The sequence below is a fragment of the Pelmatolapia mariae genome, linkage group LG6 (assembly GCF_036321145.2).
Source record: "Pelmatolapia mariae isolate MD_Pm_ZW linkage group LG6, Pm_UMD_F_2, whole genome shotgun sequence".
In the NCBI taxonomy this organism is placed as follows: Eukaryota; Metazoa; Chordata; class Actinopteri; order Cichliformes; family Cichlidae; genus Pelmatolapia; species Pelmatolapia mariae.
In genome coordinates this window covers 32,643,625-32,665,275 of record NC_086232.1, presented here as the reverse complement: position 1 = coordinate 32,665,275, position 21,651 = coordinate 32,643,625, and the positions used below count along the sequence as shown (strand labels likewise).

The 21,651-nt window shown below is 40.9% G+C and overlaps 1 protein-coding gene across 8 annotated transcripts in view; it reads left to right on the top strand.

The window, feature by feature from the left end:
• add3a (adducin 3 (gamma) a) overlaps positions 1 to 20,251 on the top strand; it is a 103,420-nt gene extending 83,169 nt beyond the window's left edge. For 4 of the 8 annotated variants that reach the window (XM_063476614.1, XM_063476615.1, XM_063476613.1 and 1 more), the window contains exons 6-16: positions 3,792 to 3,941; positions 4,388 to 4,531; positions 5,458 to 5,556; positions 7,101 to 7,277; positions 9,017 to 9,274; positions 9,507 to 9,611; positions 10,340 to 10,426; positions 11,192 to 11,227; positions 11,930 to 12,053; positions 14,605 to 14,697; positions 17,211 to 20,251. In XM_063476614.1, the coding sequence (XP_063332684.1) occupies positions 3,792 to 3,941; positions 4,388 to 4,531; positions 5,458 to 5,556; positions 7,101 to 7,277; positions 9,017 to 9,274; positions 9,507 to 9,611; positions 10,340 to 10,426; positions 11,192 to 11,227; positions 11,930 to 12,053; positions 14,605 to 14,697; positions 17,211 to 17,461 (1,524 nt within the window). In that variant the 3' untranslated portion in view covers positions 17,462 to 20,251. The remainder of the gene's footprint in view (positions 1 to 3,791; positions 3,942 to 4,387; positions 4,532 to 5,457; positions 5,557 to 7,100; positions 7,278 to 9,016; positions 9,275 to 9,506; positions 9,612 to 10,339; positions 10,427 to 11,191; positions 11,228 to 11,929; positions 12,054 to 14,604; positions 14,698 to 17,210) is intronic. The other 4 variants (XM_063476616.1, XM_063476617.1, XM_063476618.1 and 1 more) reach the window with 4 other exon arrangements.
• Positions 20,252 to 21,651: the final 1,400 nt, after the last annotated feature.

Sequence of the window (21,651 nt, the reverse complement as noted above, 5' to 3'; positions counted from 1 at the left end):
TTTAAAATTATGGAATGGAGAAAAACAGAACCAGGCTTCGCCTCTGTGTTCAAAACAAAATGCAAAAGTAGAAAACGGACTCATATCTTCAGTCGTTTTTTTTTCGTAGCTTTGTTGTACTCTCCTACTTTGTCTTCGACACCTGTGCAAACAGATAAAATCCGGGATAATATACTGCAGGTGTGCTTCTGCAGCCAGATAGTGAAATCTGTCAGCACCTCGCTGACAAGCTGACTTCACTTTTTGACCTGCGAGAGTGGTTAGAAGGTAGTGATATAAATCTCTGTGCCTAACTTGCTACTTCCTGATAGTAAAGCCTCGTGGGTGGCTGAGTGGTTTGAACTTGTCCTTGTTGAACTCAGTCATTTTTGAGTCTGTTTTTAATTTAATAGGGGTTTGTTTGTCTTTTTTGCTTTAGTTCAGCACAGACACTGTAAACTTGCCCTGAAAAACTGCTTTATTTCCTTAAAAGTGAATAAAGTGCCAAAATTGCTGATAATAATTTCAGACAATAAATTCTCTTTGCAGTACAGACACAAAACAAGCGTACCTACCTGAAATCGTCAGAACAGATTCTCTTCACTAGGGTAACTTTGCTGCCTCAAAAACCTGTTGCTGCAATAGTTAACTAGTTCAACAGACATGGACATTGACATGTCTTTGATTAGCACACAGAAATAATAGTTTAGTACTGCAACAAAATAGTCAGGATAAAACTTGATATTTATTTATTTACCAATAGTGCACAATATTTCCACTCGCAGTATTTGGTTCAAACTAAACCATCCACTGTTTTCTATGTTGCTAAATTACTTCATAGTAAAAAATACAGATGCCATATATTTCATTCATTATCAAATTTGAGAAGCTTGCATAAATGTCAGCTCAAGGCTGATAAGTCCAGTCAGGCTTCTTGGTTGTTAATCCTCCCAAGATGTATACTTTTCTGTTATTCTATTAGCAAAAAGAAAACTTTTACCTTTGACGATGTTGTGTTAGTCTTAGTTTTAGCTCTGTTGCTGCACAAAGTAACAGATGATGCTCTTACCTTCTGTCTCTGGCTCAAATCATTGTAAAGTGTAATTAATCATGTCCATGATTGCAAACACAATCAAACTTACTAGCCATAACTTTTACTAGAAGCCACAGAATCCTTAAAAGCAGTATATGGCAGACTCATTCAGCTGTGAGTATTTTTAGTTTATTTGTCTGGACCACATCCATCTATCCTGTGGTCGGGCAGTAAAGTTGACCACAACACTGCATCCGCTGAAAGACGGAACAAATTCGTGTAACCTGGCACTCCCAGATTTTCCTTAGTGTTTGTGTTTTGATGCCAGTCCGTCACTGCTTTGTTTATATCCATCTGTTTAATCTCTCTCTCCACTTTCAGCCGGCTTTGTCTTAGTCATGTAACTATTGAGCTTACTAAGTTCAAGAGTTTAGAAAGGCAAAGAAATTGATTAGGAGGAAGTCATCCAGAATAAAGTGTGTCAAAGGTTGTGTTGGGGTCAGCCTGCTGTAGCCTCTAAGAAAAGCTGTGGTGCAGTTGGCTTTGGTTAGTTTGCATCTGTCTCTCCCTGTCAGTATTACTCTTTGAGCTTTGAGGTGATTTTGAGGTCATTTTTAGTTTGGAGTTGAAAAGTATGAATGTTTGGTCCATCTGGTTGTTTTAGTTTAGTCTGAAGTCACAGCAAAGTTTCCTATTTCATGTCTCTAAACTTCTTATTGAGATTACTGTTGACTACCTTCATATCAGAGTCAAAAGGTGAGAGAATTACTCTCTTTACTCTTTACTTTACTCTTGGATTTGCTTAACCTGAATCAGGCAACCTTGAACCCTTGAAGGAATTTAGAGATTTCCTTTTCAGTTTCAACTGCCTGCTTCTGGCCCCACTCTCCTTATCAGCTTCTAATCCCCTCCCTACCATGCAGCTGCATCACATTTCAGATTCTTTGACACGTCCTTTGACTTATTTTTAAGATTAGAGGTGCTACACCGGCCATAAGGGCCTCTCAGTTAGAAGGGCTGAAGTTTGAAGGACGTGACGGGGGTGATCCAATAATGCACCGGCCATGTGACGTAACGGTGTTCGATCACACGGCAGCTGGCTATGGCTGTCAGGAGAGGGTGTGTGGAGACATAGATGGGGTTAGTTACTCACGCTTAGCTGGTGCCATTCACTTTCCTCTGCTGGAAAGATCAATAAATTTATCTGCCCAAACATCCATATGCCTTTTAAAAGTCTGAAAACCACTCAGAATGCATCTGAGGATTTTCAGCCTCATTTGACCCAAAGATCGGAAACAATCTGTGGACACTCTTAAGGATCAAAGGAAAGAGACGTATTAACCAGTCGAGCTGGTAATTGCTCAGGCGCTGTATTGGCCCCGTGCCAACACAATATGGTTAATTTTCAACAATATTTTTAGTCATATGCAGTTTTCTGAGGTTAAATATCTTCTTTTACTGAATTTTCTTGTTTTAATAAAGAATGAATTAGTAGTGACCAGATCTAAAAGGATGTAAAAGGAAATGCACTCTAAACTATCCAAGTAGTTATAAACCTCAAACCAAGTAAAACAAGATTATTCCTTCAGAAGTTTGAGTAGTGGCAAGTTTCCCATGGTAACACTTTGGTCTTACTTTTAAAAAATCTGTTATATTCTCAGTGATCAATACTCGAGTGTCAAGTTTTCTGCGAGGTGAAAACTTACAAGCCACACCTCCAGTAACTTTGTTCAGTTTGTTTTTGTTATTTAATCGTTTTTTAATCCTAAAATAAAAATGATCTGTTGCTACCAAAGCTAATGAGTAGCGGCACAGCTCTGAAGAAGCCCTGGACGGGAAGGGTGTGTTTTTAGTTTGAGTAATATGATAATGAGAGATTAAAAACAGAGTTTGAAGGGTTTAAAAAAAAATGTAATTCCTTTAATTTTGGAAGGAAATAGTTTCCTGCTCCATGCACACTTTAAGTACCAAACCCCACACTTTTGAGCTGGCTCAGTTTGAACTGGGTTTGTTTCATGAGCCTCTGACTGGATGATGGATGCCGTGTTGCTGGTGTGATAACACACTCTTAGACCTTGTTTGGGGGGGGCGGTCAGAAATGTGAGCAGGCTCCTTCTGGCTTCTATCACAGAACAACATGTGCTTAGTGATGCCAATTGTGTACAAGGTCTGCAGGCAAAGTTGTGTTTTCGGTTTGTTATTAGGTTTTACTGTGAGGACTGACATCTGCACTTGATTTTACCATTGCTCTTCCTCCAGGTTTTATATCACAGCCTCTGTGTCCAGTTATCAGTCTTCTTTTTTTCCCCCTCTGGTATTGTACTCTCTGTCCCTCCAGGTCCTCTATATATCTTTTGCCTCGAATGCTTTTCTCTCCGGTCATGTAATCAAATAACTGTTAACTGGTTGGTAATGAAGTTGTCATAGTGAGTCCACTCTGTTCCACTATTATGTTTCCTGGTAAAGTGTAAATTCATTTCCCAGAGATGAGCATACAGCAAGGAGGAATTGTTGTAATGTGATTTCTGTGCCATCATACTCACAGATGTTGGCTTATCTTTAGGCCTGCTTGGTTAACACTGCAGGGTTATAACCTGCTTGTGAGCTAGTTTTGTCTCGGGCATATTTGATTTCACTGATGTTGTAATGGTTTGCAGTACATCGTCTCTCTGTGACCTCTAAAGCCCTGCTGTACTCTTGGTGCTTATTGCTTGAGTGAAAGTGTTTTTCAACCACTCAAAGCAAATATCCTCAAAGCACCCTATCCTTGCCTCACCAGGTGAAAGTCAACATCATCGGGGATGTGATCGACCAGGGCTCCACCAACCTGAGGATCGACCCTGCAGGTTTCAGCCCCCATGCTGCCATCTACTCCATGCGTCCAGACATCCGCTGCATCATACACGTGCACACTCCTGCCACAGCAGCTGTAAGTTCACATTACCACACGTTATATTATACCCAACCTTGCACACCTCTCTGTGATGATTTTCCCTGCAGATTGGTGCTTGATGCTTATTTTTTTTAAGAGGGGTGCGATTTCAGTTTGAGAAGAAGTATTTCAGCCTGTATGAATTTGAATAGTGAAGTGATATCCCTTAAAATTACCTTGACACCTCAACCAAAAGGGAATAATTATCTTTAAACGACTCTACAGCGCAGAAATGAAAGTTTTGCAACAACAAAGAGGCTCATCACTGCAGTCATCAGAGAGCGCCAGAGTTTCCAAGCTTTCTTCCCACAGGAGCACCAACGAGAAACATCTGCTGCTGAACGTTGAAGAATAATGCAGCTATACAGCTGTAATCCACCTGTCAACGTTTCTCATTGCTGGCATGTCTCTGCTGTCTCCTTCTCACCTTTCTCCTGCTTTAGGTGTCATCTATGAAGTGTGGTATCCTGCCCATTTCCCAAGAGGCGCTGATCTTAGGTGATATTGCCTACTACAACTACCAGGGCAGTCTGGATGAGCAGGATGAGCGCATAGAGCTACAGAAGGCCCTGGGGCCAACAGCAAAGGTAGGAGAAGCAAGGAGACCATCACTTTTGCATAATTAGTTTGCGATTTGAAGAATCCACACGGTAAATATAAAGTGCAAACAATAAACTTAGCTTTGTGCAAATGTATTAAAAAGCTTTCTACCAGTATCTCTAGCTTCAGACTGGAGTGTGTTTGTCCCAGAGGGTTTGCTGATAAAAAAAGAGCCAAAATGTGTCTTTGAGTTGCGTTCTCTGCAGTCTTTCAGACAACAGACCAAAACTTTTAGAGGCTTGGAGCAATTTAGGCCCATATGTTGGGGTAGTTCAAAATAATCAAGCCTGTTTTATATCTCATCCCTTTAACCTAAGACAGGAAAACGATTTGAAATATCAGGGTGTTTATTTCGAGCAACGAAAGGGCAGTCAGGCTTGCACATCCCATTGAAATGTCAGCTGCAGTTCCTTTAGTTACCTTCTCCACACCCTTATTTTGGGTTTTCTATTTGCCTTCCATGTGTATGTCTTGCTTTCTGGCATCTTAAAAAAAAATCACCGGTTGATAGAATTTAAACTGGAAAACATTCTGGGAATTCAAGGGAGTTTCCCCCGCTTGTCTGTTGCTAGGTTCTGATGTCATCACCCAGTGGCCAAGCCCTTGTTGATACATAAAATCATAATGATTTCACTCTTTATCCAAACGGAAAATAAAACTCTTGAAGCTCTTCTGTCCCCTGGGCCAACACTTTTTAAGAAATAGAGAAAACAGAGCTTCTGGATACAAATCAGCATGAGCACGCGCATTCTCATCAGTGCTTCCATTGACTTGGTTACTTGCTGAATAAATAAAATAAACACCATCTAACAGTCTCATTTAATACAAGTTAGAGAAATGGAGCTGTAATGCCTCTCTGTGATCGGACTCTTCTGATGTTTACAGTGACTTTTTCTGTGTGCACGTGTTCCAGGTTTTGGTGCTGAGGAATCACGGCGTGGTTGCTCTCGGGGAGACCATCGAAGAGGCCTTTCACTACATCTACAATGCTCAGTATGCCTGTGAAATCCAGGTACACATTGCAGAGCCAAGTGCTGCTTGTACCCAGTACATTCCTGCCCGACACACACACACACGCTCACACTCACACTCTCTCTCTTCGGCTTCCAAACAACACGCATTAGTCCAGGAGGGCGGTAGCTTTCCTGCTAAATCTAATCTCCACAGCTGCTTTCACATTTCTCCCTCTCTATTTTAAGAACACTCTAACTCATAATCTCTCCCCATGTGGAAAATGTTGGCCAAACACAGCTTTATAATAAGGCTATTAGGAGTCTGATGAAGGGAGTAACAATCTGATGTGTTATTGTTGATGCTGGTCCAAAGCAGCATTAAGAGAAGGATGGTGTTCTCCGTGTTTTGTTTGTTTTGTTTTGTTTTTAATTAGTAAAGCTGAACAGAAGGTGATACATAAGGTTTCAAGGGGTGAGAATTGGGCAGAATGAATGAATGTTTATTGACTGTATGTTCATTTTGAGGTTATCTTAAGTGTATATTCATAATTCATGTAATGTGTCGGTCTGTGTAATCTTTTCCGATAAGATGGCGATAAGCCCGGAGAGCGGTGGCGCGTTTGTCAGGGATTGTGGATTAGCTCAACTTAGCTGCAGCAGCATTTGAATTAGAACATAAAAATTAATATTTTTTTGAACCTCAGTGGTCATTCAGCCACTTCTCACTGCCGTGTATTTATAAGGGTTTGGATCTGTTTGTTGTGCACCTGTTAACACATTGCCAAACGTCCTCTTTAAGTGTCCAGCAGTGGATTCTTTGGGTCCTGTGGGCTGCAGGATGGTGGATCTTTTACTGGTGTGTGTTGTAGTGCACTGCTGGTGGAGGTTATTAGTGAGTGTCATTGACTTTGGGGTGTGTGCTTGGTTTGCAGCATCGATTAGGTGGGTGCTGCATGTCAAAATAACATCCACGTGAATGGCAGTACCCAAGGTTTCTTGGCAGAATATCAAACTGTAACAAGCTGATAAACACTGCCCACTTTCCTCGGTGGTAGTTTGGTTGGTGCAGCTGACTGCTGTGCAGCTGTTTCCCTTTTGAAGGGGCAGTTGTAGCAATAAGTGAAAATACAGCTGTGTTGGATTTCTGTTGTTTTGCTTTTTGTTCTCGCGTGTCTTCCTGTTCATTGGTAAATATGGTGGATTTTAGAGATGAACGGCTGTGCCCCCTCCGCTCCACTGTAACAGCAAACCAAATCTCCTGATTGACTCTCCCTGGTCAAGCAAAAGAAAACATTAATCCATCCTGCAAAGCCCAGCCCAGCTTAATTTCTCGAAATAAATCCCCTCAGGCATGTTTGCATGTCATCTACTGTAAATTCAATGCCGTGGTAGCTGGAGGGGTCTCTCATTTTGGTTTTGCTAAATGACACTTTTAGTCTGCAGGGGAAATGGTCAGGAAATTTGTTCCTGCTTATGCTCCTTTTAGATAGATGATCTAATGCCACACATGTATTACGAGAAGGAGGAGGGTGTTGTTTATTTTTGTGTTGCGTAAGCCACCAGCCATCAGTAGAAGCTCACATCTGTCTCCCTCTGTCCTCAGGTTAATGCCATTTCTTGTGCTGGAGGTGTGGACAACCTTATAGTGCTGGACCAGGAGAAGTACAAATCACGAGTGTTCGGCGTCGCCTCGGCGGCTGCTGTCAACATGGCTGGGCAATACAAGTGGAAAATCGGTGAGCTGGAGTTTGAGTCTCTGATGAGGATGCTGGATAATCTGGTAAGTGTATAAAGAAAAACCTAAACATCGAAAGTGAAACTTTTGTCAGTTTACCTCACAAACCCCCCAAAAAAGACACAAAAAAGACCTAAATAAACACTTGCATAGTTATAAAAAAGATATATATGACAAAATAAATGCATAATAATCATAAAATAAATAATTTTAATCTTTACTTGTTGTGGCTTTGTGAAATCAGGAGTGTAACCTATCTTGGTTTCACTTAACATGAGTAAGATCCCTGCTTCAAAACCAGGAGTAGACACAAATCCCTGGTATCCAAGGGTATCCAGTATGGAAGCACTCAGTTATTGATTTATAAAACAATAATAACCGGCCTATATGGATTTCATAAAAGTGTTACATCTGGTGTTTAACCAGTATGGCGCACATTTGGTCTGAGGTTCGTTTTAGTTCACCTTTCTGTTTGTTTCAGTCTTATTTCTGTTTCACTAATGATGGAGAACTATTCAGCTACTAGCAGTGGTGGCTAGTGTGGGTGAACAAAACTGGAAAAGGGCGCCACCTACAGTAAACTAAACTTTTAACGTGCAATGCAAAGAAGCAGTACTGATTCCAAAGCTGATCTTTGGAAAGAACAGCAAATGAAACTTAAAGTAAATGGAGGAGCGTTTTGTTAATACAGTGATAACTTTAAAAATCTAAAGTGGTTCAGTCCCTGGAGATTTGCTGAATGTTCCTCCTTGTCTCAGATTCTCATGCCTTTTGTCCTCCTTGCATCTCTATCCGTGTGTGCTTCGCTCGCCTGCTTCACCCGACACTTTTCACCTTTCTCCATGCTTCCCTCCCACCTTTCTCTCCTCTTTTCCCCCTCTGCTTTCTCAGTGAATCACTGCCTCCCAGCCTGTTGCAACTTTGAATAGTTCATCTTTGTCTCCCTTCCTTTCCTACTCTCCCCCTTTACACACTTCATAAACGGCATTTGTGTCAGATAAATTCTTGGATTCAGGACAGGACCAAGGCACATTTGTAACAAAGAGGGAGAGAGTGGGAGAAAAATCGAGTAGTTATACTGTGTCTCGGCAAGCTGCCAGCTGTGAATATTTAGAAATGTCTGAATATAAAGCAGAATTTTGCAGGAGGAGATCACGCCAGCTCAGTTAGGTTGAAATGTCGGTATCGACTGAGATGTGGGGGCTGAGATGAAAAGAAAAGGGTGAAAGACAAAAGAACGGAACCTCGCTGTCAAGCCTGGTGTGGAAAACTGTCTGAAAACCAGCTGGACTAAAAGAGTGCACTGAGGGACGTGCGATGGGAATGTGAGAGAAAATGATGGTTGGGTATAAAGTGGAGAGAGAGAGAGGAAAGGAAGGGGATGGAGGGAAAAGGGTGAGAGAAAAAAGGGGTCAGACAGGAAATGACTATCTAACGCTGTCCTCTGTGTTGCCAGAAACCCTGCAGTCAAAGCACAGTCTTTCTTTTCCATGTGACTAACTATGAAACTGGCAGGCCAACCAGCATTACAGGAATCAATGCTCATTTCTGTTGTTCATGTACTAAAACCGAAACCGACTGAATGTTTATTAATTTATAATGTCAGCTGAAAGGTCAGCTGTGAAATCAATGTCATGATACAAAAACTTATTCTGGAGCAGTAGTCATGGATGATGTGGGGAGACTACTGTTACATATGACAAGGCCTATATAAATGTATGGATCAGCACAAACCAGATAAAAGAAAGCAAACCCTACATGTGATCCTCTGCGATGCCTTTTAGGGCTACAGGACAGGCTATGCATACCGGCACCCCATCATCCGGGAGAAGCCGAGGCACAAGAGCGACGTCGAGATCCCCGCCACGGTTACAGCGTTCATGTTCGAGGAGGACGCGGATAGTGGTGCAACACGGCTGCCCTTCAAGTTTCTCCAGCAGCGGCAGCAGAGGGAGAAAACACGCTGGCTCAATTCACCCAACAGCTACACCAAGGTCAGCGTAGAAGGTGGAGAGGAGCGCTACAACAGCCGGACAACCACGGTGAGCAGTGTGGCTGGGAAAGTTAGTGTGTACATACCCACAGTTACTGTGGACTGCTGTGTTTTGGCTGGACTTGCGTCCCAGTGTTAAGAACAAATAGTACTAGATCACCATCTAGTGGCTAAATTGTGAACTACAGGGGTTCAGCTGCATCATCATCATCATTATTATTATTATTAATATTATTATTATATTTTTTGAAACAAAGTTTTCACCGGTCTTCTGTTAACAGTGGATGAAGGCAGATGACCCAGGAACCCCAATTCGTATCGAGGATCCCAATCAGTTTGTCCCTCTCAACACAGATCCCACTGAAGTGCTGGCGAAGAGGAACAAAGTAAGTAAAACTACCATTTTTAGCAGACGCTTGATGCTATCAACGTGACCAAAATCTAAACATGGAGTGACAGAAATTGTAGGATACACTTTACTATTTTGTGGTGGGTTCAGGAGGGCATAACAGCCATGATGCTATTTTGGAGTATCAGTTTAAGCCTTTTTATTTTTTTTTACTATTCTGAAAGGCAAATGTGAGCACATCTACACCAGGGGATTGCTAACTAATGCTTGGTTAGAGCCATGCTAAATAGTAATAGTATTAATTTTACTATAAAGGTAAAAATGTTTCATTAAAGATTATCTAAAAGTCTCCGAACAAGAAAACAGAAAACAGCCCAAATCAATCATTCAGATTAACAGGATTTACAGCAGCCACTCCCCTAAATTTAACATTTATAATATCAAAGTAGATTAGTTATAAAAATAATTTTAAAGAGTCGTCTACTGTACAGTTGTTGTCAAGAGTGTCTCTTTCTACCATACTTTTATGTGTATAGTCTGGTCCCCGTGTAATCATACTACTGTATAATTCGTAGTTTCAGTGCTTGAGAAGACGGCTACATTTGAACTGTCACTGCACTAGTTTTACTAAGAGCATCTTACAAAATCAGTACAAATCTAGGCACTGAAACATCTGACTGTATCAGGCATGTTATCCTGATTCCTGTTTGTGTTCACTTGTTTGGGTTATTAGAGTAAGTCACCGTGTGTTTCATCCTGTTACAGATCAGAGAGCAGAACCGGCTTGATGTGATGTCATCAGGGCCGCGGTCTCAGCACCTTGCAGGCATCCCTGTCGATGAACCGCGAAAGGTGAGAATTTCCTCTTTCTCGCCTCTAAACCTCTTGTGTTCTGTGGAAACCCTCGTTTTTAGAGAGCAGATCTTCAAAGAAGAAAGTATCTGATGGTAAACTGTAGATGTGTAACATTTATCTGTTTTAACAAGACATGTTTTCACAAAATGCATAAAGTTTAAGCAGTTAGATGCTGTGATTTAACAATAAATACTTTTAATTCCTCTTAAAGGGCACACCAGGGTTCATGAAAAACAGTTCTTGCAGGATATTCTTCAATTAACAGAAAGTCATTACAGATATTTGAAGAAAATCCAGAATAGCTGGTGTTGATAATGATATAAAAACAGTTGAGCTTTGCAGGACATCTTTATCTTTACTTTAAGGAGAAACTTAAAGGTGTTCTCAGTTGTTCTGGCTGATTAGTGATTTGCTTTTTTGTGATATGATAGAGCTTTTCTGGATATTACCGGAGTCTCCTAATCTTAATGACTTAGTGAGAACATTAAAGGAGGAGGACTCTCCAAAACAATTAAAAAAAAAAAAAAAACTTTATCCAAAATTGTTCAGACTGCCAGTTTAAGCCACTTTAATGACATCTCTTGAACACTAGGTGGAGACAAGTAAACACATTTATAACAGATGAAATGAAGCTCTTGACAGTTACACTTTACTAGCAAGGATAGAACTGAATGTATAAATTAATGGAACAAGTGAAGTAAAAATGTCTCAACTAGAAGTTGTGGTGCTGATGGTTTCGTGGTTTAATGTTTTGTCTTGAAGGATCTGGTGCAGATAAACGTTCTGGTAAATACCAACGTATGTTTTCTTGTCTGTGGTTGTTTTTAGTTTTCCATTTTTTTTGTTCGTTTTATGATTTTAACACTTCATCACTCGTTCTGAACAAAAACCACTGCATGTGTTGTAGTAGAGTTTTGCTTTAAAATTGACAACTGTTTTCAATGTATTACCTGTTTGCTTTAAACAAAACTGCACTTATTTGTGAGAGTTGTTGAAGTGTGATGATTTGTTGGAGCATGAGTCTCTTTCTGACATTTTTAGGCAGAAATCTTAGCAGAGATTTAAGCTCAAGTGCATTGTGTGTGTGCACGAATGTGAGTTTTTGCGTTATTTTTCTCTGATAGTGTCTTATAAACACGTCTTGTGTGGAGTTGATTAGATGTGAACTCTGTGATGTGGTTTTATCTTTACAAGAGCTGCCTTAGTCATCCTCTAATGAATGATTGTCATCCTCAGACACAGTGGGTGTTTGTGCCGTTTTTAAAAAAACTTATTTTTCTTTTAAGTCGGTGAGTGCAGTCGTGACTAAAGAGATGGTGTTGTTTTCTCTCTGTGTGTGCGCGTGCATGGGTTTTTTTTGGTATGTGTACCTTTGGTGTGTGCTTGTGTGTTAGTACATGGTTTGTTTTTTAAATTTCAGAGTGTGTGCTAGTGCCTCCTGATTATTTCTCTCTGTGTACGTGTTTCCCATCCTCACCCCTCTGCCTGTCTCCTCCCCAGCCATACGTGCCCACAGAGGAAGAGCAGATGGCTCCCCTGCCTCCCAACCCTTTCAGTGAGTTGTCAGAGAAGGAGCTGGAAGAGTATCGCAAGAACGTGGAGAGAAGGCAACTGGGCCTCAGCGGTACGGCACATACGCTCACGAATACACTTCTGTTAACAACCATCAAAGCTCACGCACACATGGCGAGATGAACTCGAACCCAGAGTTTTCTTTCCTGCTGCCAGCAGCAGACGACCTTACCAATCGGTGAAGGTTCATTAAACAACAAAATATTGAGCCGGGGCTTGAAACAAATTGGATCAATAATCAATATGCATGCCACAATTTGGGCGCACACATTGGGAGATTAGTTTGAGCCAGCAAGAGGAATTGTCATCTGCTTAGCTGGGTGCTGGCGTCTGTTTACTCCGGTGCAGGAAACTGATGCTCCTTTTCTTTTAATTTATCACTTATATCATGGTTTTGATACATTTATTTAAAGTAAATCTTAAAAAAAAATGCTGTTCTGTTAATCATCACAATCATCTTTAATAATCCTGAAGGAAAAACTAAGACCTCAAGAAATCTTGAATATGAATTTATCCGGTTCCACTTGTATCTCTTGAGAGCTGAGTGAAATCGGTTTGTGTTGCCCCTGGATTAAAAGCTCATCAGCATCTAAAACTACTATTGGTGTTTGAGTCATTAAAGGGTTTTTTTTCCATGTTTTAAAAGGCTTTAAACTGTGGAAAAAATAAGACACTAACAGCCAGATATTCACAAGTCCTTAAAAAAAACAGCTGGAGCAGATTTCAACTTGAGCTTAAAACTAATCAGGATTTCTTAAAATTGGTTCTGCAATTATAAAGCCGTCCCCTTGGAGACTGATTAGTAAACGGCTCAAATATTCTTTGTGCCCTCTCAGCAGTCTGGTGGTAACAAAAGATTTAAATGATCTCGGTCTGTAGCACCGTCTCCCACAGCCTGCACAGTACAGAGGGCAACGCGTGCACAGACGCACATCTATATACCTATACGTCTATATCTATATGCAAGGTCCATGGCTGCTTTCATCTGTGTTAACCTTGTCAACACACACACACACACACACACACACACACACACACACACACACACTGCTAGTCAATGCTAATCATATTAGCCTGCTGTCCTATTATCTTTCAGAGAGGCAGTGGAAAAATCAATAGCGAATCAATATCTGGGGGGCCTTCTGTCACACTGGAGCACATTGAATGTGTATTTGTGTGTTGTGTATATTTGGGTAAGGGCATGTGTGTGGATGGCTGCAAATGTTCTTCTGTGCATATGAAACATGGTGCGCCTGTATGTGTATAAGGGGCCAGTGTGACTAAGATGGCAGACCGAACAGACAGCAGGTCTTCACACCCGCCACATGATCAGAGCCCGTTGCTATGACACTTTTGCCCCCATAGCCCCATGAATCCCCGGTGACCAATCTGGAGACAAGCTGGAGACCGTCTGGAAAGGCCTGATACATGCTCGGCCCGGGGACACACATACACACAAATACACACACGTTTATAGGCTTAGCCTGCGATTAGTTGTGACATGCATATTGTATATATTGATCGTTTTAAAAAACAGATTGATTATAATGCGCATTATATAAGAGAACTGATCAAATTGAGCTATATGTGACATAGATATGTATGAACATATGTACAGATGCATATTATGTGCTATATGTTTCACATGAGGTGACAAAGCTCATGCAAATGACTACACACACTGAGATCATCTCATCTGAGGCTCGCACGCATTTTTATCTGTGTATATACAGAACACCAAGTACTATCACTGCACAGATCAGGCTGTTATGCAAACACGTCCTATACGCTGTGCTTGTAGGAGTTGTGAATGATTGTGACGACTGCCAGCTCAATGTGTAAGCCCGAACGTGCTAATGAATGTGTTAAAGTGATCTGGGAACGTCTTTCATTCAGACTAATCGGTGTTTAAAATGAAATTAAGCTACTGTAGCTAAGCTGCGTGGCACACTATGTGCTCCTTATGGTTGGATAGAATTGTTTAAGAATCTATAGTTCAAAGGGGACCCATTATGCTTGTTTCTTTATCCATTTTACATAACAATATAAACTTTTCTTATAATCTCCTTATTCTATCTAAGAGTGACTGAGATTTATTTTCTTTCTTGCCCTAAACTTCATTTTTCTGTATTTAAATGTCTCACAATACAAATACTTCAGTCTATGTAAATTATACATCTCCTAAAGAAATGTTAAACTTTAGTGGTCTAGCTAGCAGTGGACCACAAGTCACCATCAAGAGCGTTGTCTGTGTTAAGGTTTAGCAAAATGTTACAGTGTGTGCTCAGCCACCCACACCCGGGGGCGGGGTGGATTGATGGCACTTTGATAGCTGGGTGATCAGCAGACAAGGATTTTGTAAATGTTGTTGATAAACAGCTGTGCATGGCCTGATTCTAACATGTGTGTGTTACCACTAATCTGTCAACCTCCCCATCCCACTCCCTCACTCCCTCCGGACCCTTCATCCCAAATCCCTCCAACCTCTCATCCCACTCACCCCTGCTGTCTTCCCTCTACTTCCACCCCCTACACCCTGCCACAATCCTCTCATCCAACCCTCACAACCCCCCCACCTGGCCCCCTCCCCACCCTCCCTGCAGATGGCGAGCACGAGCTAACCTCTGACGATGGCTCCACTCTCTCTCAGTCTCTGTCTGTCACCCAGTCCCCGCAAAGCACTTCAGCTAAAGAAGGTATCACTCACAGACTGAATTGTTTTTTAGAATAATCTTCAGTCTTGCTTTTTGACTTTAATGTCAGGCGTGTGTTTGTGGACGAGCATGAGAGTGTAAATTTAACTGAAATAGACTAAATGCTTATTATACACTGCCTGAACTAGTTAATGCTGTACTAACTACTCTTTCATGTTAAAACGTGGTCATCTACTTCAATGAAACTGCAACAGTTTCACTATATTTAATACCTCTCTGGCTTTTTTGGACAATACAAATTTATATTGGGTTATGAAAACGTAGCGTTGCCTCAAAGGTATGAATTCATATTTTATACACTTATTATTTTGCCATTGAGGGTCCAGAGGTTTGTTTGTTTGTTTTTTAGAGCAATGGGAGAAGCAATTTTTAAAGACTTGAAGTCTTGTAAACTTATAAAGCATTCAGGGATTTCTGTGATTTCCCAATTGGTTGCCAGAGAGTAGCTGCTTCAAGAAATGCCATCAATTTTGGCATAAATACTACAAATAGGCAATGTTTGCGTCCAACCTGTGTGCAGAAGCAGAGAAGGCAAGGAGGTAAAAACAAAAAAGGTTGGTCTGAAAACGAAATGTGAAAACCAACATTATGTACCTAAAATGTAAACATTTTTACACCAACTAAAGCAAAAATCAGTAGGTTGATGCATAGTGAAATTATTTCATGACCACAGCTTTTTGGTTATATCAGCCCAGAACTTTTCTCTCATTTTATTGCTAAGATAAACTAACTCCCTCCTGATGAAAGCTCATACTTCCATTTTCTGCCAGTTATCTGGGTCTGCTACGATCTAAGTAGTGATGCCCAGACCCTCCTCTCACCAGACAGTCTTGGGGGGGTAAGCTGTCTACCATGTCCTGGGTCTGCCCAGAGGTCTCCTCCCTGTTGAACATGCCTGAAACACCTTGCCTAGAAGGCATCCTGATCAGATGCCTGAGTCGCCTCTTCTTTTGATGTAGAGGAGCAGCATCTCTCCTCTGAGCTGCTCACCCCCATCTCTAATAGAGAGCCCATTCAGAGAAGGCTCATTTTGCCACCAGTTAAATCTTCTTTTAGTCACTACCTACGGCTTGTGGCCATAGATGAGAGTAGGAACATGGATCAGCCAATAATTTGAGAGCTTTGCCGTCATGCTCTGCATCACTTCCTAATGATAGATACAAGGCGGTATTGATTTTCTTACTTGGCACATTCAGTGTTTTTATCAAAACTTGAGGTTTTGTCGCAGTCTTACATGCATCATTATAAAGACTTATCAAGACTGAATGTTCATTTGGTGTTAACATCACAGATCTGAGGGATTGGTAATGGGAAGTGTCACATCACTGGGTTTCTAGCCTGTTGCTGCCCTTTGAATGTATTTCGTCTGTTAACACGCGAGATTGACATTTGAAGCCATTTGGTGTGCCGCCAAGAAATGGCAGGATCATAGAGGTCTCTCTACAAGTTGTAAATAATGGCACTATGGGATTGGCTTCCTGTCCACTTCCTTCCAGCGCAAACACGCAAAACCACACAATAACAATTAACCTACAACGGCGCGTTCACTCAGGGGACCTATATTTTCTGACACAGTCACCATGAGGTCAGCCGTGTGTTGTGTTAAAACCAGGTCGATTGTTGTACAGCAAGCCTTTTAGTACAACCATCTGGTTTTTATGCAATGATGAAAATAACCTGAGAGGACACGTTTGGTGCGTAATATGAAACCAGCGCCCTAGATTGCTTAACCTGCATTTGCAGCACAGAGAACGGAGATGTGACGCTTCCCGGCATGTTACGTGAACACCGATTAAGGCAGTGTGTGTAGTGTGCTGTTCAAAGCTCCCATTTTGTTGGGTTGAAAGGAGGACAGACTCTCTGGGCTATCAGGTCACTGGGGTTTTTACGCAGGGATATTACGAAATATGTAGAGCACGGGGACACTGTGTGAGTGCGTTCAGCTCAACAGTTAAATGGAATTGGTGATTAGTATATCCGACAGCAGAGCCTCGCGTTTGGCACAAGAGGACACGATGAGACACAATAAGACATGAGACACATTCAGTCTGAGAAAATATATTGATTTAATCAGTCATTTCTCCAATATGATAACATGAACATGCACCTCAGTGATGCTCCACCAATAGACACACTAGTTATGAGTTCGCTCTTGGTGGACCTACCACAAGCTGAAGATTCCTATTGGTGGAAAACGACTAGAAAAGATCCAGGGTTTTAATGAACTCTGTTTAACTATTAGATAATAGCTTGTATGCCAAAATGCATTGAATTTTTTTAAGCTAAACATGATCATGATGTAAAAAGCCGTAGAATATTTTATTTGAAAAGAGAATGCCTTGCAACTCATAGATTTACTCTACATGTATCCCTTCCAAAGAACACTTAAATCCAGGGAGCTCTTCTTTGTCGTGGGAGAATTTGTCACATCTTGCAGATGTTGTGCCCAATGTTTTCACCTCTAACTTGTGTCTCGCTAATTTCCCTTCCCGCAGAGAACCACACAGGACTGATGAACGGTAAAAACGACCACGGGGACGTGGACGAGGAGCTGTCAAAGCGCGTGAGCCAGCTGACCACCAGCGTTGAGAGCGTGGAGATCACCGTGCGCTCCGGGGAGAAAATCGAAGAGGCCCTGTCTCCCGAGAGCTCGCCCTCCAAGTCGCCCAACACCAAGAAGAAGAAGAAGTTCCGCACCCCATCCTTCCTGAAGAAAAACAAAAAGAAAGAGAAGACGGAGGCCTGAGAGCGAGCAGGCAGCAGGGGGCGAGGCAGACGGGGAGATCATCTGCATAGAAGAATGAGGGGCAAGCAAACCCCCGTTTTCTGTTTAATGTCTGTTTTTATTTTGTTTTAAATGTCCTTTTATGTTTTTAATTTTATTTGTTTTTTTAACAAAAGGTTTTATGTGCAAAAGGCAGAGGAAACGAATTAACAAAAATCTGTTTGTAATAAAAAAGAGAAGTTTTCTCCTTCTGCAAAAAGACAAAGCTTAGGGGTTTGGGGCGGGCAAGTGAGGCCACAAATTAAAACTGCAACAGATGTGGGGTGGCTAGGGCGGGTAGTGGGGTGTCTGCACACCTGACCTCCTGTGCAGGACTTTAACAGGGCTCCTTGGAAGTGTCATTCAAGGCTGTTTAGATCCTGAGTTTTTGGCTACTCCTGTGATTATTCCCGGGTTGAAAAATGGAACTTGAAACCACGTTGTTTTTTTTCTTGATTCAAATAATTGGAATGCAGCCTGAGTGTTGTAAAACTGCACACGTTCAAAAGAATCACTTTTTTCCTCCCCTTCTAAGACCTTCCAGCCCTTTTACCTTCTTCTTTTTCTCTTTTCCTTCTTTTTTACATCCCGGTCACCTGACTCTGCATACGGAACAGAGAGACCACATAAAATTTCAAGTCACAGTGGAAAACTGGTCTCAGAGGGAAAAAGAAAACAGCCACAGGGTTTGTGTTGATTTATTTACTGTGAGAGAGGATCTCTCACGCTCTTCAAGCTACTGTAGGCACAGGCTTCTGAAAAAAACCTTCTTTTCAGCTTGTTGTGGTTGAACTACAGATGAGTTTTAAGAGTAGAGACAGTGAGGCTGACAGTCTATCACAACTGTTATCTGAGAGAGAATATTTATGTAGCATTTTTTTTTCATCTTGTCCTTTTCATCTCAGTGTTTGTTGGTTTTTTGCCAAATTAATGGGAGAATGGGAGGAAAAAACAATCTCATCTTAAGCAAGCATCTCTATTTCTAGTTTGTCATCTCATTTTTACTGAACACAAGTTTGGTATTAGTTGACTGTTTTGTACTCATTTCTAAGCTTTTACAGAGAATACAGATGTTATGCATGATTTCTCTTTTTTTCCTGTTATTTTTTGCAGCAACTGAATTTATTTGGCTGTCTTCTGTAGTGATGCCTGATTTTTTTTTTTTTTTTTTTTTTTTTTTTCAAATTATATTCTAACCTTCAGAGTACACAAAGTTACTATATAACACAGATATATGAAAACTGGATATGTTGGCTATAGATTTTTTTTTATTTCATGGTGCAGCACTTTTTTGTGGTGTATATAACACATTTTAGTTGCAAGTGGTTTCACCAGTGAGGAGGATCGTGAAGTAATTTGGTAAAAGTCGTGCAAGTAGACAGCGAGGCATGGTGTCGGGGAGTGGTCAGGGCCCAGAAAGTGAGTTGAATGAAGACGGACAGAATAATCTTTCATTGGTGTCACACGTGAGAAAATATTACTGCGCTCAAGCAGCGTTTCTGCAGAAACGCAGTCCCCAGCTGCGATGGGAATCGTGGGTCATGGAGAGTAGAGCGGTGACGTCTTTTTGTTTGGTGCGTTTGTGCGTGCGTGTGTGTATTTTAAGCCATATTGTAATTTTTTTTCTCCATTATTTTAATAAGACAAGGGTTGTGATTCTTATCTGCCTGCTCAGGCGTCATAGACCCTAACAAGAACTCTGTTAAATCACCCCAGTGACTGCATCGACACCCCTCAGGCGCCCCAAAACTTTATTATTTTATTTTATTTTATTTTATTTTTTTTTGCAGTGGCTACACCCACAGTAGCTACGCCTCCTTGCTTAATTTGCTGTTTTATTTCCTCCAAGAACTGGAACATCATAAGGAGGTCATAGGACATTTTTATATTATTCTTTTATGATTCTTTTCCGAGCCCGGTCATTATTTCAGCTTCTAAAGCCTACCCTCTTGTAATTTCTCTTCTAAACACGATCCTGTTGTAACTGGCGGATGACCCACAGTTGAACTCAGCAAAGCCAAAGTGTGATGGGTTGCCGCATATCCTCCCCCCTGCAGTTTAGCCAGATGTACCAATATCCCAGCTAGCAATGTGAAGTATTGGATTTGGAGGGAGTGTGGGAGGGTTTAGGGGCACATCTTTAGCCGTGTTAAACGATAGCTTTTGGCTCCGGGCGAAGAACTGAGGTCACACAGCTGAAAGATGGAGAAAGAGAGGTGCGAGTTTGGAAATGGAAGTGCTTATCTGTGTGTAGTAGACAGGAGCAGGGGAAAAGGACAGCCTGATACTAACACACCATGTTTTCACCACTCAGATGGGTTTTTTTTTGTTTTTGTTTTCTTTGATACATCGCTCCTCCAGGAAATCTTTTTTTCATCCTCCATTTGTATCGCAGTACGCTTTTTTTTTCTTTTAGTTTGCAGAACGCATTAGGTGGTGTTTTTTTTTATTAACCCTTTTTTTTTTTTTTTTTTTTTAGCAAAATTGCTTCCAGATGAACTGGATTTGCATCGCATCCTTTTTATTTTCTCATCTGTTTTTGACTGTTTGCACCTTGCTTTACTAATGTCTCCACCTCTTTTTTTTTTTTTCTGTTCAAAACAAACAAAAAAAGCAAACAAACAAAAAGAACGAGTTTTGCTTTGGCATGCCAGAATGAGCCAAGCTACTTTGTGACCTGTGAAAATCCTATATAAATGGTTATCTAATGGAGTTGCTTTTAGATGTATTGCTAATCTGTGTAAATTCACAAATAAAACTGTATTTTAAGAACCCGATGCTCATTTTTTTCATGTTTGTGCTTCACAGTCCATATCATTCTTCAGCTTTAGTTTGACATAATCCATACACACTCATTTTACTTTAACATTTCCATGAACTGAGTAGTTTTATAAGCTTAATGCTGCATTTTCAAGAGGTTTCAGTATTGTAGAACGGCCTCATGGGAGAGGAAGACCTGTGCTGACATACAGGACGCTTTGTTGAGTGAGCATGGGTCGGGGGGACTCTGGTGCCTTTATCTTTAATCAAGGAGTGAATTAATATGAATGTATACGTATGTGTGTTTATAGTTCAAACTGAAAAATATGGCACTGATTAAATGTGCTTACAATGTGAAAATGATCAACAGACCCAGGAACTCTGGAAGGACAGAAGTCATGATGAGAGTAAACATATTCATTGAGTCATGATTCCATGGCTATATAAAGCAGCACTTTGTAAGGTTTGTGTATAAGGAAATTTTTCCGTGACAAGCTATTGTTGTGGTATGAATAATCCTTGTCGTTATTTTCACACGTGAAGTCTTATTACAGCGGATTTTTAAGGTCGTTGTTCCCAACCTAAGGGCGAGGTGATCTGTAATTCACATGAGTGAAGACAAGTAATTTTATTTGAACTGTTGTAATGTTTTCCTCAAACTGGTCAATAACCATAACTATGCATCACACTGTCCAAATGCTTTTCCCTATAAAGACGATATTTGATGACCCGCCCTGTGGCCTTAATGAGTTTTGACCTTTTAGAATAAAAATGTTGTCTTTAGTCTGCCATTAAAATAGTTTCCAGATTTTTCCAAAGGTAGCAGCAAAGGCAGAGACCACCCTCACTAACTTCTGATGCAAACCCAATCAACAGAAACTGCTTAGTTCAGAAAAGGATTTGAAGGGCTTACTCCTAGCAGGCTTTCAAGGGGTAAAGAGTTAAAATAGCTTTATTATTCCAAACACTCTATCCCTTTGAAATAAAAAATGAAGTACCTACAATTCAAGTCAATACTGGTCGAGGCTTTATTGCAGCCCTAGCCTTTCTCAATGTAAAAAACTGTAGTAATCACAACCCTACCACACAAATCCAGTAGTAGTAGTAGAAGTATAGTCTGAGTCTGAATAATAAAGCCATTTTAAACCTGGATTCTGACTCATAGCCAGCAGTGGGTGAGTGCTTGCAGAAAGAAGTCCACTTGCATAGAAGAGGATGCAAGTGGACTTCTCACTTAATATCTCAGTAACTCTCCCCTCTCCCCTTTTACTGTCTGTTATTTAATAAAGTATAGTGTTCATATTGTAAACTACTTTTAGAATAAAATAAACAATGAAATAGGGTCTAATTTGGTGAAGGCCTACACTGTGATTAACAAGCCCTCAGACCCTCAGTAAGATTGGTCATGATGT